Source organism: Trichoplusia ni, chromosome 1 (assembly GCF_003590095.1).
Source record: "Trichoplusia ni isolate ovarian cell line Hi5 chromosome 1, tn1, whole genome shotgun sequence".
Classification (NCBI taxonomy): Eukaryota; Metazoa; Arthropoda; class Insecta; order Lepidoptera; family Noctuidae; genus Trichoplusia; species Trichoplusia ni.
Window position 1 is genome coordinate 16,845,879 of NC_039478.1, and position 17,298 is coordinate 16,863,176.

At 38.7% G+C, this 17,298-nt stretch overlaps 1 protein-coding gene across 3 annotated transcripts in view; it reads right to left on the reverse strand.

Moving 5' to 3' along the window:
• Window positions 1–4,956: 4,956 nt before the first annotated feature.
• Window positions 4,957–17,298, reverse strand: part of LOC113497499 (tyrosine-protein phosphatase Lar) — a 369,958-nt gene continuing 357,616 nt past the window's right edge. For all 3 annotated transcript variants that reach the window (XM_026877088.1, XM_026877081.1, XM_026877072.1), the window contains 7 exons: window positions 14,906–15,045; window positions 14,621–14,823; window positions 11,403–14,535; window positions 11,211–11,321; window positions 10,962–11,131; window positions 10,506–10,641; window positions 4,957–9,209 (listed from right to left, as the gene is read on the reverse strand). In XM_026877088.1, the coding sequence (XP_026732889.1) occupies window positions 9,141–9,209; window positions 10,506–10,641; window positions 10,962–11,131; window positions 11,211–11,321; window positions 11,403–14,535; window positions 14,621–14,823; window positions 14,906–15,045 (3,962 nt within the window). In that variant the 3' untranslated portion in view covers window positions 4,957–9,140. The remainder of the gene's footprint in view (window positions 9,210–10,505; window positions 10,642–10,961; window positions 11,132–11,210; window positions 11,322–11,402; window positions 14,536–14,620; window positions 14,824–14,905; window positions 15,046–17,298) is intronic.

A 17,298-nucleotide genomic window follows, 5' to 3' on the forward strand; every position in this document is an offset into this window, starting at 1 on the left:
ATATTCATGTGTTTAAAGGAGCCATAGTTTTTCACAGTCTAAGAATTAAATGCTTAATCCTCACAATAGTTTTGTAGCTTCCTTGGGTCGTCCATGTCTGTTCTTCTATAGGACATGAGTAGATGCTCGTGCCATCACTTTTGAGATTATAGTTTTCCAATGCCCTGCATGTTGGTCCTGCGTCCCCGTGTATGCCTTCAAAACGGTCGGGCCTCTTCTCATGACGTTTCCCATAAATAAACAGAGATATAAATATATGCTAATCTTTTTTATCAGAAATACATGTACAAAACCGCAACTGTTTTAACTATCGCAGTTCATGAAATATAGCCTGGTGACAGACAGACATCCGGGTCTTGATAAAAGGCTCTCGTTTCACCCTTTGAGTACGTAACCCTAAGAAGAATCGAGCAATTCGTCCAGCCGGGTAATAAAATATAGACTACTATTACCTTTTTAATTCTTAGGCAAGAAAGGCAAACGATGTCACGCAAAATAAGACTTAATTTGGCTAAAGTAATGGATATTACCTCTCCCGTCGACTTATATTTTGTAAAAAGTTAGATAAAAATTCTTGTATTATTTAGCGGTGCCTGAAGCGATATCATCTTTACTTGTTTTCTGATGTTTTTAAGGTTTATTATAGAGGTACCTTTGGTATAATTTAATTTATTATCTCATTGTTTATTGTTTTTTTTGTTATGTTCAGTAATTTTTCAATAGCTCTTTGCTAAATTACCAGCTTCGATTGAAAAAAAAACAGAGTCCCACACAAATAAATTTAATCCTTGAGCTGTGGATCGTTTCACAAACATTCAAGTCAATTGCAGAAAGACGCGTAGAACAAGTATTCGTGTATCACACAAACACGTCTTAGACGGGGCTCAAACGCGCGTGCTGATCACAACCCCTCGGCTATACCTACGTATAGTCATATTACTGAAACAGGTACAATAGGTTTTGAGCCTTTCGGTGACGTCATAAGCATCAATGGGGATTACTTCACATACGTTCACATTTGTTATATTTGTCTGATTTCTGGAAACAAAAAATAATTTCATATTGTCAACAGAACATAAAGATCTTTTTCGTGTGAATGGTACTTCCAAAGAGTAAGTTGAATTTATTAATTAACTCAGTCACTATAACTAAGCTTAAAATCCGAATCTACCTTAACGACATAACATCAGTTTAAAATATACGCATTCGAGTTAAGAATTTAATTTCACTGTCAGCGTTTGTCAAGACGATGATATTGTCTATTATAAACGAAGCCATTAATCTGCCTCCATTTGCCGCCAAATGAATTGTGGCACTTAATAAAGATCTCTGACGAACAGCCTGATTAATAATTAATTATTATTTTATGTATATCTCTGCTATGTATAAGTAGAGCTCTTTTTTTTTCTTCTTTAAACTCTAGAATAGAACATTGACCGCCATGTTTGTTTGTTTCTCTGGCCGTATCAGAAGCTGAAGCATCGTGGCTCGTAAACGGGTGAGCCGATACTGATGCAATTTTTGTATTTGAAAGAGAGTCATCAAAATGAGAGCATTGGGAGGTCATTCTTTTCTAAGAAGGTTTTAATAAATTTCATTGCGTGTGTATGTTTGTGGCAAAGACCACTCGCTATGTCTATAGTTATTTTTTAATTTACCTAGTATTTCCTCCATTTTACGCTGGTACGATGGGTAGTTTACTGAAGGATGATGTGATAGGAAGTCGCTTCTATTGAAAATACGGTATTTGTTGAATCAGGTCAGACTGGAAGCCGACCCCAACTAGCTTGAATATAAATGATTTCCCTTTGTATTTATCGCTTGCAAATAGTTGCAGGAGAGATATTCAAAGTTCAATCTTAACAAAACCGAAATATGTTCTCGCAGTGGGATGGTTCAGCGCTGAATAATACGCAGAACAGACAAAAGGAATATACTACGTGATTTTCCACGAAACAATAATATTTTTTCAAAGGTGTTTATTAATTTTATTTTTGATGAGAATAAGCGCTTTTGTAAGGAATGCCAATTGTATTCCTAGACAAAGCTTAAATTCTACTTATTCCACGTAAAGAATAAAGTTGTAATTAACATAAAGAGGTTTTTAACACTTCTTTATAATTATACCTCAACATTTGAGGTTAGTTAATAAAGCGAGCTTTTTGTCAACACATCTGAAAACGTTACAAGCCCATCATTTAAAGATTAATATAGAAAAAAAAACATAATTAAGGTGGCCCAACCATCTTCGTTCATTCATTGTGTACTCCTAAACGAGTTTGGTGATTAACAAAAAAATGTTTTCCTTTAAAACCATAGACAAGCGTCAGTCAGTTATTTATGGCAGGATTAAAAGCGGGAACGCGCGGTAGCCAATATGGCTACCGGGGAAGGCTTAGCCGATGATTTAAATACAACCCATCGATTCGCTAAAACGCAAAAAGTAATTAATCATATTTTAGCCGCCTTTAGAAATACTAGAGGATTGAAAGGAGGGAACTATTAAAGGGTAGATAAAAATCGCTTTCGTAAAAACTCTTTTGCTTTGAAATATGAAACATTTTGCATGGATTTTATCTTATAAGGTTAGGACGTGCCGGTGTTGCGGCCTAGTTTCAACAGCTGTGAAATGTCTGTTCTCGCTACGTGTATTGTACAGGCACTGGTACAGATCAGACAGGCTCGACGTTACGCAGACATTACCGGGAAAATCATAAAATAGATTTAAAGAATCTCTGGAATATGTTCGGAATTTGAGATTTATGTTAGAGCTTAAATAAGAATTGGAGGCTGTAGAGAGTATAGAACTTGATTTAAGCATTTTTATTATAGAGATAGAATTAATTCATATTAAGTATTTCATTGTGCAAATTCGGCAAGAGTTGTCACAAAGTCCGCACCGAAAAATGAAACAGAAATTCGATATAATCCATAAAAGTAGTTTAACAAAAATCCGACAGAAATACTCACATTTAAGCAACAATTAACATATAGGTATTAAGATTTTCGTTGTGCAAATTCAGTACGAGTTGTCACAAAGTCCGCACTGCTCAAATTAAGGTCGCGATCATTAAATTAGTTCACAAATCGACCTTTGAACATGTCACAGTCACTACATCGAAATAGAGTTGGGTCCTGTTCAAACACATCGCATAGTCTCAATCAAAGTTCCTTTGGTAGGACAATACCGATACTGTTAAATCGGAACTATAGCGATTGATATTCACGTCACTTCGATTCCACCAGATTCCAATTCATATTCGAAATCGACTTAAGCTATCAAGCCAAGTTGCATATTGAGCCTTGGGTTCAAAGGCTCGGGTGTCTCAGAGTCCAATATGCTTGACAATGGGTCAACGAAGACATGCCATTTACTGGATGGAGCTTTGGAGATCCTTGCACGATGAATGAGTAATATAGTTGAGTATTGCGGGTGGGCTCCTAAATGGAATACAGATTTCTTTTTTGTTAAATTTTTCATTTTTAAAACTACCCACGAATAAAATAATGTATGTGGGTTGTGGGTTATGACTTAGTGTGTTCGTTGTGTTTCTGACAAAGAGCGAAAACTTTTTACTTAAGTAAAAAAACTGGCATAATGCTCTCTAATTGAAACGGCGTACTACTCCAACAAAGGTAAAACTACATAGTACCCAATATTACCTTAAACAAAACTCCATTCTCTGACCAATCTTTAATACTTACAAACACCACCTCTTTCCGCAGCACTTTCCACTAATTACACCTCCGTGTCGCCAAGTCCACACACTTGACAATGGCGGCAATATAACGGGCACGTCCCTCAGATATTATAATTAACGTCCGGCAATACGTATTCATTGGAGCAATTTGCGAGCGACACTATTTACTTAATGGGATTACTGGCGACCAAAAATAAACCATTCACGGATGTGGTATTAGCTAATTTGTTATAGCAAAAATACAGCGATTATTTTGCGATATTATCTACACTCGAAATGTCATATGCACGTAGATCAAATTATTTAACAGCGTTATTTCAAGATTGTCGCATTTAGTAGTTAGGTGATACCAGAAAACCAGCCATCTTGTGAAAATGCGAGTACCTATTGTCTTTTTTTCTGAGGATTGATTGTGACGTGGATTATTTCTAGGACTGTCACTTTGAAGTTTGAATAATTCATTGTTATGTTAATGTTTGTTAAATGAGGATGTTTCTTTCTAATTTAGAATCGGAATCAAAAACCCAAATGTCAGGGTAAGTTATTCGTTTAAGCAAATAGAATTTAATTAGGTTCACTTTATTTAGAATCTTAATCAAGATGAGATTTTTAGGCTTGCTATAAATAGTTAAGTCCCTAGCCGAATTTTATAAAGGTGTTCGGAGGACATAAGTTCTTTATGATGGTGTACCAATAAAACATTTTGAAATTGTATATTGTAGTTATTCATTAATAAAATAACATTTAAGTGAATTGTATGGATCGAATGGCGACCCCGACGCCGCATCACTTTGTGATGGAGGCCTGTGGTTTAGTCCGAAACTAGTCGGGCAATCCCGATAAATACGCGTCAGTAAACTGTTATTAAATAAATAAATATGAAACTGCCTCTCGAACGTTATTGTTTTTGTTTTTCTGCGAAATATTATTGCTTTAAGTAAATATTACGTTTGTCTGGCTAGTGTAGAACTTCGTTTAAAAACGTGCCCATTCAAGAATTCATTTATTCCGCAATCACACACTACTTGCTTCTTTTAAGAATATTGTTTTGTTTTCTGATAGCTTCTTCGTAGAGAAGGCGTGATGTAAATACGAATTTCTTGTTATTGTTACCCTATTTTCTAAATAAATGATTCAATCGCGTCAAAAACACTGAGTTTTGTGTGTTATTTTATTTACGTTTTTTTTAATCTTGATTCAATATGTAGGCACCTATAGGCATTCAATAAAGGTAGAGATAAATAAAATCCACGTGTATGGGTCTCACATAAATTTATTTCTCCATATACATATGTATAATTTTGCGAATCCACTGTGTCCCGAGACGCAGCGCGGGTATTTTTACAAAATAATTGTCGTCTACAAACTTCTACAATTACATTCACACATCGTCCCGCCAACCATATTGCGTCCGCCATTTTAATTGCACTAAAATAATTATCATTAAAGCTAGGGCGATAGATAATTGATTTGTTCATCGCAACAAAACGACACGCTAATGGCGAGTGCTTACAAAAATATTGTACTCGACAAATGCAAGAGAAATTAGCAATTCATTGTTTGGGCAATGTTGTTGGGAAAAAATATTAAAACATTAATTTTAAAGTTAACTCTTCGCGACGAAAAAATTATATATTTTTGAGATCCAGTTAATTAAAGTTTCTTAATTGAGTGACGGTAAAGGATCCGTCATTATACTTTTTTAACTTCATTTTTTATGCAATATTTATTATTTGAGTTACCTACTATTAAGATTTGTTAAAAAAATAACATTTGAAGTCTAGTATTGTTTCCCAAACAACAACTACCCAAACATGGCAAGTGGACATTAATAATTAAGAAAAAATAACATTACATTAATCGGCAATCATTTACAAATTAATTTACATTTAAGAATCATATTAAAATTACATAATAGTGAAGATACACAAATAAAATTAAGAACACATCAAAATTAGTTGGTATAATCAGTCTTAACACACCGAACATAGTTAAATGACATTTGATTTATGAGACATGCACGCGTTAAAACAACCGTTTTGTACTAAATTATGGAATCAACAGCACCTTCAATATGGCATAATATTCTTTATGATTTATAATGCCGCGTAACTATAAAAACTTGTTAATAAGCTGCCTCGTTTCCCAAGGTTTAGTTGCCTAGGTTTTTAGTAGACCTAGGTTATGCGTACAGGAGGTAACACAAGTGTTCAAAGCCCGATGATTTTAGTCGCCAAAGACGGATTAGACACTCGGAGATTAAAGTGTCAAGTTATTTGACCTACATATGTACGAAAAGCCTAAGTCTACAAAATACCTTTATTTAATTATTGTTCTCTGACACCTATGAAACGGTAAAATAAAATTGTAATTAATTATTTCATGATTTATTCTATTTACATAAATATGTTTGAAAACAGCAACAAACTGTTCCAAATTACTTTTCATAGTTACGCGGTATTACGACTGTGACAGTTATAACATGTTATTACTTAATGGCAGAATGATACATTACCTAAGCCTAAGAATGACATACGAAAACTGTAAAAGAGATCGTTATGTGCGTTCGGATACGTTTACAAAAAGAAAATATCGTTCACGACGATAAAAATAAAAATAAGAAAAAATAAAGGAATGATAGAAAAGTAAAGCCTAAAATCACTTAAACATTATTATTTTTTGACCTGCTCATTGATAAAGCAAGTTAAGAAGCTTCTCGTGCTCGCTAGCGTGTAAATGTTCGAACCTCGCTAAATACATGATTCATCAACGAATATTAAATTTTTCACTATAACCTCAATTTAACAATATTTTTCATTAACTCTACGTACGTTTCGTATTTTATTGTATTTTTTATTTTTACTTTTTTTATAGCTAAGTGAAACGATTGGCAGTAACGAATGTCGCGGCCGTTTGCCGGCCGGGACCACACGTACTTATTATAACTTCCTCCTTAGTATGAGCCTCTTCTTAAATTGTCCGCAAATCTACATTAATGTTTGAATACAGCGTCACCGCTTATTCCCTAAGTTTCATACAAGCTCAAATTTAACTTATAAATAGGTAGATTGATACAAGTAGTAGGTATATTGTATAAAACGAGTGAAAAACGTAAAAATTCTTATACATTTACTATGCAAGGGGATTACTGTAAAAGATTAAATAACATACTACACTTAAAGATAGCTTAAAATAGTGATAGAGTCGTGGCAGTCGCGCGTGTCACTCGCTATGTCTTACCGATGTCCTTTACTTTCCACGTTTTATGAGAAGCAAAAACAACCAAAAGTCGATGTAAAAAATCTTGACATCAATAAAAAAAGAGATTTATTTTTGTTAACGGTCTTTGCAATATAGCCTTTTTGCAACCAGAATTAATTCATATCTTTTACATCATACGTAGATTCTCGATCCAAATATAATTGAATCTGAACCCCTTACTCTATATTTACCACACCAAAACATATTTATCTAACTACATATAGATATGTCATCGAATCACGATTTCTTCTAAAAGCAAGCAGTGATTGAAAATAAGTAACGTTTCGGGTCAGAAAACTGACAGATATCTTTGTTCGCAAATTAAACTAAGAAACGAATTGGCCGATATTAGTTTTAGCATTTTAAAAATAAAAGTTCAACTTTACACGATTCCATGTGATTTGAATCTATTTTGATTGAAAACCTTTTTGGATTAAATCAGAATTTAATCGTCAATTTCCACTGCAATACTTAATTACAATTAACTAAATAGTATTTACTTTGACTAATGGTATTTGCGTAGCGTATGCTAAATATGTTTCCGCGGCCTATTAACGGCAACACGATTGGCTGGTTCAAACGGGCAAGTCTTAACAGAAGCAACAAAGTTACAAACGTTGATAAATACAAATATTTACATAATTATGAACTACTCACAGGACAGACAAAAATTCACACGACACAGCCGATTCGTCTAGTTTCCATATAATATTGCAATAATGAAACGCGTTACCACAATTTACACTACTTAAACATATTTTAACACCCGATATGAAAAATAAACTTCTAATTACAGCTGCAATAACTATTTATACATTTTACAATATGTTTGTATATATGTGTGACGATCAGAATTGAATATACCGCATAAAGTTATTTAAGTCTCTAAGCGCTGTTCATTCACTAATGTTAGGTAATTTTATATTTGCACGCAAATTATATTTTCACGGCGTAACCATTACACTGATCATTAAATATTTCTCAAAACTCTTTCTCATCATATAAATGCATCTAAGTATAATTCAACTGTTTATATGGACTTTAACATTTGACTGTTCCGTTTTAGAGACAAAAATAGCACGAACAGTGAGGAGCCGGGGACACGTTTAGACATGCGAAGATTTAAAGCAACTATATGTATCCATCGTATTACGTCATGGGCCTCTACTACGAACACTTATACAGGACTCTTACTCTTGTGGAAGCGAGAAAGCATAATACACAGCGTGTAACGGCGTCTCGCTTCGACAACGATAAAAATCCTCGTTTAAGTTTTCGTAGTACCAAAGCTGAGCACTTTACAAAAGGGGCCCAACGACCCGTATCGTAATATTTAACGATCAACGTTTCATAGTGTTCATTCATTCAACATTTATCCACAGTAGCGTACACTAAACATGTTCCCGGCTCATATTCTATCATAAGTTAGATAATAGGATAATAATTAATTATAGTTATTACCCTTCCGACTCACAATCATGATTTTAAGTGGTCACAATCGTAAATTACATCATAAGTAGCGTTCCTAGGCACTCATACATGTTTTAGCCTCTTATACAAGGGTGAAAATGACAGTCTGTCAATCTCGTCGGTACATCACTACCTACGTTACGTCTCTAGCGCGGAACTCTGTCGTTAGATATTTTATATCTGTGGCGAGTTGGGACAAAGAAGTTATATTTTTAATCTGTAGTGGTTTTTTTTTAATTATCTAATGATTTAAGTGGGATCTGAAAAGTTAGTTCTATTTTATATTTATTATTGTCTTCATTGCATGGCCATGAATAAAAGATGGAACATGTCTAAGTGGATTCTATAATGTCTTTGCATCTATACGATTCTGATTGATTTGACTTAATGCGTGCATGAGATGATCAGAAATCCCTAGATTACTCCAGAACAATTGATAAACCATTAAACATTTATACTGATACCGAACATTAACTTACTTTCCTCCGAAACCGTTCAGAATTTATATATAACGGCCGAGTCGCCATCTTGGATTAGCTGTCAAAATTTCAATCCCAACAAAAAAACTTTTGTTTAAATGACTGACTTGAAAGTTACAATATACGGTATGACATTATAATAGATACTCCTTTGTCCCAAATTAAGTACATACGTGATAATAGTTCGCGCGACAGTGTTCGTTTGCGTTTAGACGAGTATGTCTCATCGTCAGTTGGCGTAGTGGTCGAAGGAGCCGAGGTACTCAAGAGCCGCGCGGTAGCAGAACTCGTACTGGTCCTGTGGACGAATATTTATATTTACATAATGTTTATCATGTACTTAATTCGTAAATATGTAGTGTAAAAGGGGACATTAACAAGATAGTGAGTGTGTAAAAAATTGGGAATAATAAGGTGTTAGTATGGTTGGTTGCAGGTAAAATAGGAAAAGATCTAGAAGGGTGGATATCCCTACTATATAATATTATAAATGCGAAAGTAACTCTGTCTGTCTGTCTGTTACGCTTTCACGTCTAAACCTCTAAACTGATTTTAATGAAATTTGGTACAGAGGTAGAGTTGACCTTGAGAAAGAACATAGGATAGTTTTTATCCCGAACTTTTGAAGAGTTCTCATGGAAACGCGATATAACCGACCTCGACGCGTCGAAGCCGCGGGGAAAAGCTAGTAATTCAATATTTTTTTACGTTATTAAAGATTTTATCAATCGTTATTTAAAACAACCTTTGTAATTAATGACACATAGAACCGTAGTTTTCATATTACACTAACATAGACCAAAAATCTAAACATGAAATTAAAACGGACATTCAGCCACAGTATAATTCGAAACATTCTACACGACACGACATTATTAATAGATTCCTGCACTGCTGAAATGCATTTAACTAGAAATGCATGCAAAATGTCACTGTCAACGCCTTTGTGACATTGTGGCCCATTTCTGTCAGAGCCTTCACAGTACACAACATAAATCAGTCTGTGCTGAAGTATAATGTGCTTAGCTATTATTATTATAGAAATTTAACACACGGTGATACGGTAAATTGTATTTTCATTTGTATTTACAGTTATCTGAATGAAATTTACAAACGGTTTAAAGAGGATTTAAGAATACTGAGGACTTATTTATGTAAGTGTTTTTAAACTGGGAAGGGGTCATCTACGTTTGTCGCTTGCCCGATAATTCCAGGGCCAAATATATACCCAGTAGGTTCTATCCAACATAAAACGGCGACGAGGACACACACACCGAAAAGGATGGCGCACTGCATGCACTCCAAAAGAAAAGAACAGCAGACGCAAAGTCTCGCAGATGTAAAGTCCTTCTATTGGTGTGACTTCCGCCGCGTCTTATGAGAGGGCTTAGTGATTTGTATGTGGGATGATTAAAGCATAGTGGCCTTGCTCGGGACTACAGTACACGTTTTTGAAAAGTTTTTTTTTCTCAAACTTCGGTTCGTACCAAACGAACTACTTCATCACTAGAAGCATCACAACCATTAGAAGCCCATCCCATATACTTCTGAATGTAACAGCGAAGGAGAATGATTGTAGCAATAACAAAAATACCTCAGTTTGCACCATGGCGGGGCGCTGCGTGCGCAGAGTGCGCACTGTCTGGAACACGTCCACGACGCCCTCGTACTGCATGCGCTCCAGCACCGTGGACAGCGTGATGAACACGCCGGTGCGGCCCACGCCCGCGCTGTACCACACAACGTAGATTATATGAATATGTTAAAATTGCCTTAAGGTGATGATACATCGAGAGAAGTGAGGGTTAAGAAAAGGTTTCAAAGTTTTAGAAGGAAAAAAATTGTGTGTAGGAATACTTGACATCACGTTATTCTTCAAAAGGTCGTGGTTTTGATTTGTCTATTAAAATATTTGAGCAATTCAAATTAGATTTAATTGTTGTCATGGTTCATGGAAAAGAGAGTGGAGCAGTCAAATTATTTTACTAATTTGATGGAAATCATTAAGTAAGCATTACACAAACAGTAAGAAAAATATTGAATACAGTACCTGCAGTGAACAGTGATCGGTCCGTCTTGACCGAACTGCTCCTTGGTCTTGTGAACTTGTCCTAAGAAGTCGATGAAGCCCTCGCCGCTCTTGGGCACTCCCTGCTCCGGCCAATCCGTGAACTGGAACTGTCTCACCGTTCTCGACGAACCATCGCGGGCATCCGTGACCTGAATGTACCAAGAATTTTAGACATCCCTCTATAGTTAAATATCTGCAAGTGGATGAAGGAATTTCAGGAGTACTGACCTTGAATTCCCTCAAGATGTACTGAGGCATGTTATATTCTGCGATCGGATCCACCACGAAGCATTGGTAACGCACAGAACGGTCTGACGGCCAGTACTGGTGACATTTTTCCTAAAAATACAAATTATTTTAACTGTATGAAGGAAGGAAATAGAATAAAGAAAAAAAAGGAATAAATAGTAAATAGCTTACTCGGCCCATCTCCTTCAGCTTGGTTAGCATCACAATGATTGTCGAATTGTGTTCCCAAAGCATTCGCCAGAAGTCATCAGTAGTGTCTGACAGCGGGCCTTGGGTGGCGATGTACGCTGCTCTGTATCTATAGCCATCCACGAACGACGCGTTGATGTAGTCAGACCCATCACGAGGCGTCAAACAAACGCGAGTCGATTCAAAGGGCAAGATATGCACCAATCTATTCTTATGCTTGTTGCACGGCAGACTAGCTGACACAAATCGACTAGAGTCGGCTTTCATATTCGCCAACTTTTTAAATTCCAATTCCATACCAGTGATATTTTCAATGGGATCGACGCGCATTAGCTTTTGAATGTGAGCGTGTAGGTTACGTGCGGGGACCTCAGTGTCACCGCAAATAACGGCTTCGAGCAGAGCGTCGTGGATGAAAATGTATTGGTCTTCGGTCTGCACCATGTAGTTACGTTGAGCTCGCAAACATGTTACATGGCCGTAGATATCAACGGTTCGTTCATGGCGAGCTCTTTCAAGCATAGAATCAATCACGATGAAGCAACCAGTGCGGCCGACGCCAGCAGAGCAATGAACGACCAATGGTCCAGCGTCGGGAGGATTCAAAGCTCTCACACGACGTAAGAATTGTAGGAACGGCGCTGGGTGGTCAGGAACTCCATGGTCAGGCCATGCGGTGAATTGCAACTGTTTGATCTCCCGACGCTCGCTACTATTTCCATTTCGCTCAACTTGGAATGTCCGAATACAGTAAGTAGCGAGCTCTTGAACCTCGGCTATGGTTACGGACATCATGCCGTACGTTTCGGTCCCCCTGCTAGGCCAGTACTGATCACATTTGATTCTAGTTCTTTCCTCTAGTTTAGTCATCATCACTATGGTAGAAGTGCGAAGTTCCCAGCACATTCTCCAGAAATCTGCTAGTGTTTCTTGGAGTGGTCCTTGAGTTGCGACGTAAGCATTATGTTTGCGATAGCCATCGCAGTAGTTGGCGTTAATGTAGTCGCTTCCAAGTATTCCGTCGATAGGCTGAAGGATCACTCGACTATGATCGTAGGCTATGACATTGGCATAACGATTCTTGGGCTTGTTTACTTCCATATTGGAGTGATCCCATGTGAATTGTTGGCCGGGCTCAATACTTTCATATTCTTGTGAAAACTTCAGGTTATCATTAGTTTTTAGTCTATCTATGTGTTCAGAAAGCTCCAAAATAGGAATTGGAGGATGTGAAATCATAGCAGGAGTTTGGAAATTCAACCGTCTCATTTCGACTGGGTCTGATGGTGCGCCGAAGCCAACATCGGCTGACATTAATGGTCTGGTCACTGCAGCCTGATCAGGGGCTTTGCAGGGCTGCCGTCTTCTCTTAAATATAAACAATACGACTAAACACAGCGAAAGCATTAAAGCTGCAATAATAGGCCCAATGACCCACACCATACCGGCTTCCTTCCTATTCTCTTCAATTTTGATTTCGGGATCTCCATGGATGTCCTTAGGGTCAGGTCTGCTCGGTTCCTCGCCAGGAGGCGCTTCCCGCATATCCAAAGATAAGTACTCCGAAAATGGACTGGACGTATAAAGGTGCTTTTGGGGGGTATCCACAACAGCTCTTACGAACACTCGATACTTTTTACTAGGATTCAATTTTCTGTTTAGGAAACCTTCATACATTTCATCATTACCGAGATGGAATGTATACAAAATATTTCGTTGTAAGAATTTGGCCGCAATGTAGGGTGCGTTTTCATCATCTGTTCGAACATTATTTTTTATTAAATCGTCTGTTAGGAACTGATCCGGATTCTTATGATTATGGGCTTTATCATCAGGCACTACAACTAGATAATAATGCGATATGGGTCCGTACTCTTCCGAGGCTTGAGGTAGAATAACAAGAATTTCGTTTTCAACAACACCGTAGAAGTCTGGCTTCACCATAGGCTTGGGCGCTGCCATCTGCGTGGTGACGGTGATCTTCGTTGGCGGTCGATACGAATCATCATTAGGTATGGCACTTACATTAACATTATACGTTGTGAATGGTGATAGATCATTTATCGAATACGATGTTCTATCATGCTTCACAATAATTTCCTTTCTTGGTATTTCTTGCGTTTGCGTCATACCAAGAGAGTCAACAAATTCTTTAATTGCATTGTAGGATATCTTATAGCTAACGGGGTTTAAGCGTAACGGAGGTGACCATGACAACGTCATGGAGTGTGTGGACACATCTTGAGCCCTAAGGTGTAAAGGCACTTCTTCTGGTCTGACTTTAACAGTGACTTTCTCTGATAACCTTCCAAGACCATCAGCTGTTTTGGCAGCAACAGCGACAGCGTATTCGGCAAACTTTTCCAAATTTTCCAAATCAGCCGAGTGCGTGACGTGAACATTCTTTTGTTGCCATTCATCTAGATCTTCAACCGGCGTCATAGTATAGAATATGACGTAACCAATGATCTTCTTTCTCGATCGGAACGTTTCCCACCAAACTTCGACACTGGACTCAGAAGTCGCGACGGCTTTAACTGACATGGGCGCTCTACCGATGTCCCTTTCAGTGTGAGCCGTCACGTCTTTACTGTACGGTCCAGCTCCTTGGTCTGTGTACGCGCGTACTTTGAACACATAATGCGCATCTTCCTCTAAACCAGTGAACACTGCTTTAGTTAATTCCGTAGTCTTCTCTGCAACGGACGATTGATCTCCTCTCTTGTAGAACTGGACATCGTATTTCTTAATTTGTCCGCTACGGTCAGCTCGGATTGGAGCTTCCCAAGTAATACTAATAATGTCTGGTGTTTGGAAATGGTATGTGACATTCGTTGGAGGCCCTTTCGGTGCACCTTCAGGTGTTAGCCAATATTTGATAGTTTCTTGACCTATACCGATATGGTTTTTACCTGCTACCCTAAATTCATATTGGACACCTCTCTCTAAGTCGTTAATTTTATACGAGTGCACCTTAGTACCGGGGAAATTGACTTCCTCTAAGGGTTGATCTTTTATTCCGTACCGTAATCGATACCCGAGCAAATCACCATAAGTTTGGGACGGTTTACTCCATTCTAATTCTATTGATACAACTGGCTCCCTTTCTAAAACCCTGCAACAAAATATATTTATGTGAGTTATTACCGTTCGTAGCATTTTCGAAATGAAATATGATTTGGTAAATAATTGAGTCTTACTTCAGGTTGACGGTAGCCCTGTTTGGCACACCGCCAGGCGTCTTCACAGACACCGGCGTACTTCGGTCACCGTCCCCCTTCCTCGTCAGAGCAGCCACTTGCACGTTGTACCGCGTATCCGGTTGAAGCCCCGATATATTCAATTCGAGCGTCGTTTCGTCCATTACGTTAAATCGCATCGGGTCATTAAGTAGTCCCTTGCCCTAGACGAAATAAATTTTAATTTAATGGACTGCACAGTTAAAGAAAAAGTTTTATAAGCTTATATAACAGTATATTACGTACCTCTTCTCTCACTTCTTGCACGTGTACATGATACCCCCTTATAATGCCGTTCTTTTCTTTCTCCTGCGGCGGCTTCCACGTGACATGGATGGACGTGGAGTTGATGGCTATCACCTTCACGTCTTGGGGCTCTCCGGGTACTGTGAGCACACAAAAACAATGTGAGATATCTGAGCCGCACCTGTTTGTAAATCGACCTAAACTGCCCTATCAGCATCTACGGGAGCGTACTAAAAAAACTACCTAAAGCGACTCGAAGGGCTTAGAATTGGAATTAAGCGTCAAAGGCTTTCTTTTCATTTAAATCAAGCATTGCGAACTTTGGCAATTGATTGTAGTTTATTAGTGCGGTCGGTAAACCCCGTCGGCGATGCGGATAGAGCATTTTGGTCGCGGCGAGTGTCTACACACGCCTGTCAGCATCTCGATCGGGCATTTGAATACCAACACACACTGAGACATAATCATTTACGCCCTTTCACATCACCATAACCAATTAAAATCCATTACCTTCCAATCCACATCGTATAGAACAACTAAAATCGTCAAGCGTTTATAAAGAGTAAACATTTAGTAAGTATTCATCTATAAGTTTCCAAAGCAGCATTTCTAAAACTAAAAATCCTTAATTCACACACTGCAAGGGATCATGCTTCGGGACGTCAAGACTTGGGAGTATCAATTCAAAACAAAATCACAGAAAAGGACACACCAAGTCTTTCAAATCATCAAAAAATCGTCTATGAAGACATGCTTATCAAAAAGGTTACCGCTTGCAGTTTGTTTCACAGTAGTCGTTAGATTAAGGAACTAGGAAGATTATCTACAGAAAGCTTAAGGCACAAGCACAAACGCACACTGAAACAAGCACTATAGTAATTGGTACTCACTCCTTATGGCTGTACGGGTTACCAGCGGCCCATACAAAGTCAGTGACGAGAGAAAAAAGAGAAAAACGCATTCAAATACATTTAAGACAAATTGTGCGAACATTGCAGGGCGAACGGAACTACTAAGTGAGAGATTACGAGTAGAACGCTTGTCGGCGAAATGGGGGGCACTCTTATTTTATTTCCTCGTGTATTTCGAGCTCTTTAGGAGGCGCATTCGGTTTAAGCCGCTTGGGACCGGTCTAGGTTCGTATGCATTGCCTTTTTCTGTCGGAACAAGCGGGAATGAGAATTTTTATTCCTTGAATAGAGTGAAAATGTGTGGAGTTTGTTTGTTACGAAGGATCTTTTTCGTCTAACTACGTTTATAATATGACTTTTAGGTCGACGTTAACATATTTTGGGAGGTATTTGAATTGGACAGAGAAAGGCAAAGTGCACACGTTCAGTTAACCATTCCGCGTCCCTCGGTGCAGAGAAGTCACTCACACGCACATGTATTGATTAACACGACGGCGGCGCCAGTCTGTGTGTGTGTGCTTCTATTGTGTAAGTCTTGTCAATGTGCGCCTTCGTACCTTCTGTGTGTGTGAAGCCTCGTACCTCGTGTATCTTCTGTGATGTTTGTGACAGTGTCAGAGTGTCCATTGGCTGTGCTTCTCAATAAAACTGTTCTGTATTTAATATAAAAACGGCCATGTACTTTACAGGAGTGATTGATGCCAGGGTATATCACGCAGCGTTCTTTGATCCCCGCCCGTTCTTTGTATACGGCAATAGCGAACGTTAGGCATAATAGTATTTGTATTATGTCACAATATCTAGTGTGCATGCACGACGACAGTCTGATAGAGTATACGGAAGAAAGAAGAGAGGCAAGAGAGAAACTGCTACTGCCAAGAAGATGTAGCACAAGAGCAAGTGAGAGACAGAGAGATAGAGATAAAGAGAGAGAGAGTAGTAGCGCGTAGTCTAGTAACCGAGCTGAGCAGTCGGGGAGTACAGGCGAAGAGTGTCGCGGACCTATCCCTGGGATCCAATTGAGAGCCAATGGGTACTGGATATAAATGAAATTTGGTTGGATCCTGGGGACGCGGCTTCGACCCGCAGCCTTCCCGCTAATAGTAGATAGTAGTCAGGACAGTACAGTGAGTAAAGAAGTAGTAATTGTGAGTAGTTCAGTAGCATGCGCGCGTGTCGTGTGGGGACGGTATTGGTATTCAAATGCGGCGCTCGGGCCGTGGTGCGTGTGGAGCGGTGCGAGCGGGCGGGGCCCGCCCCGCGCCCACCGCGCCCAGCCCGCCGCCGGGCCGCAGCGGGCGCGGCGCGGGGCCCGCACGCGCTCACAGCTGTCGTGTCACGCACTCGCTCTCTCACCTCGTGTCGTCGCTAGATGTGCTGAGTGAATCCTAAAAGTGCAGTATTACCTCACGCAACCATCGTCACAATATTCAATAAACAATTGCGTGCAGCAAAACGTGAAACCTATCTGGTGCCCAGTGA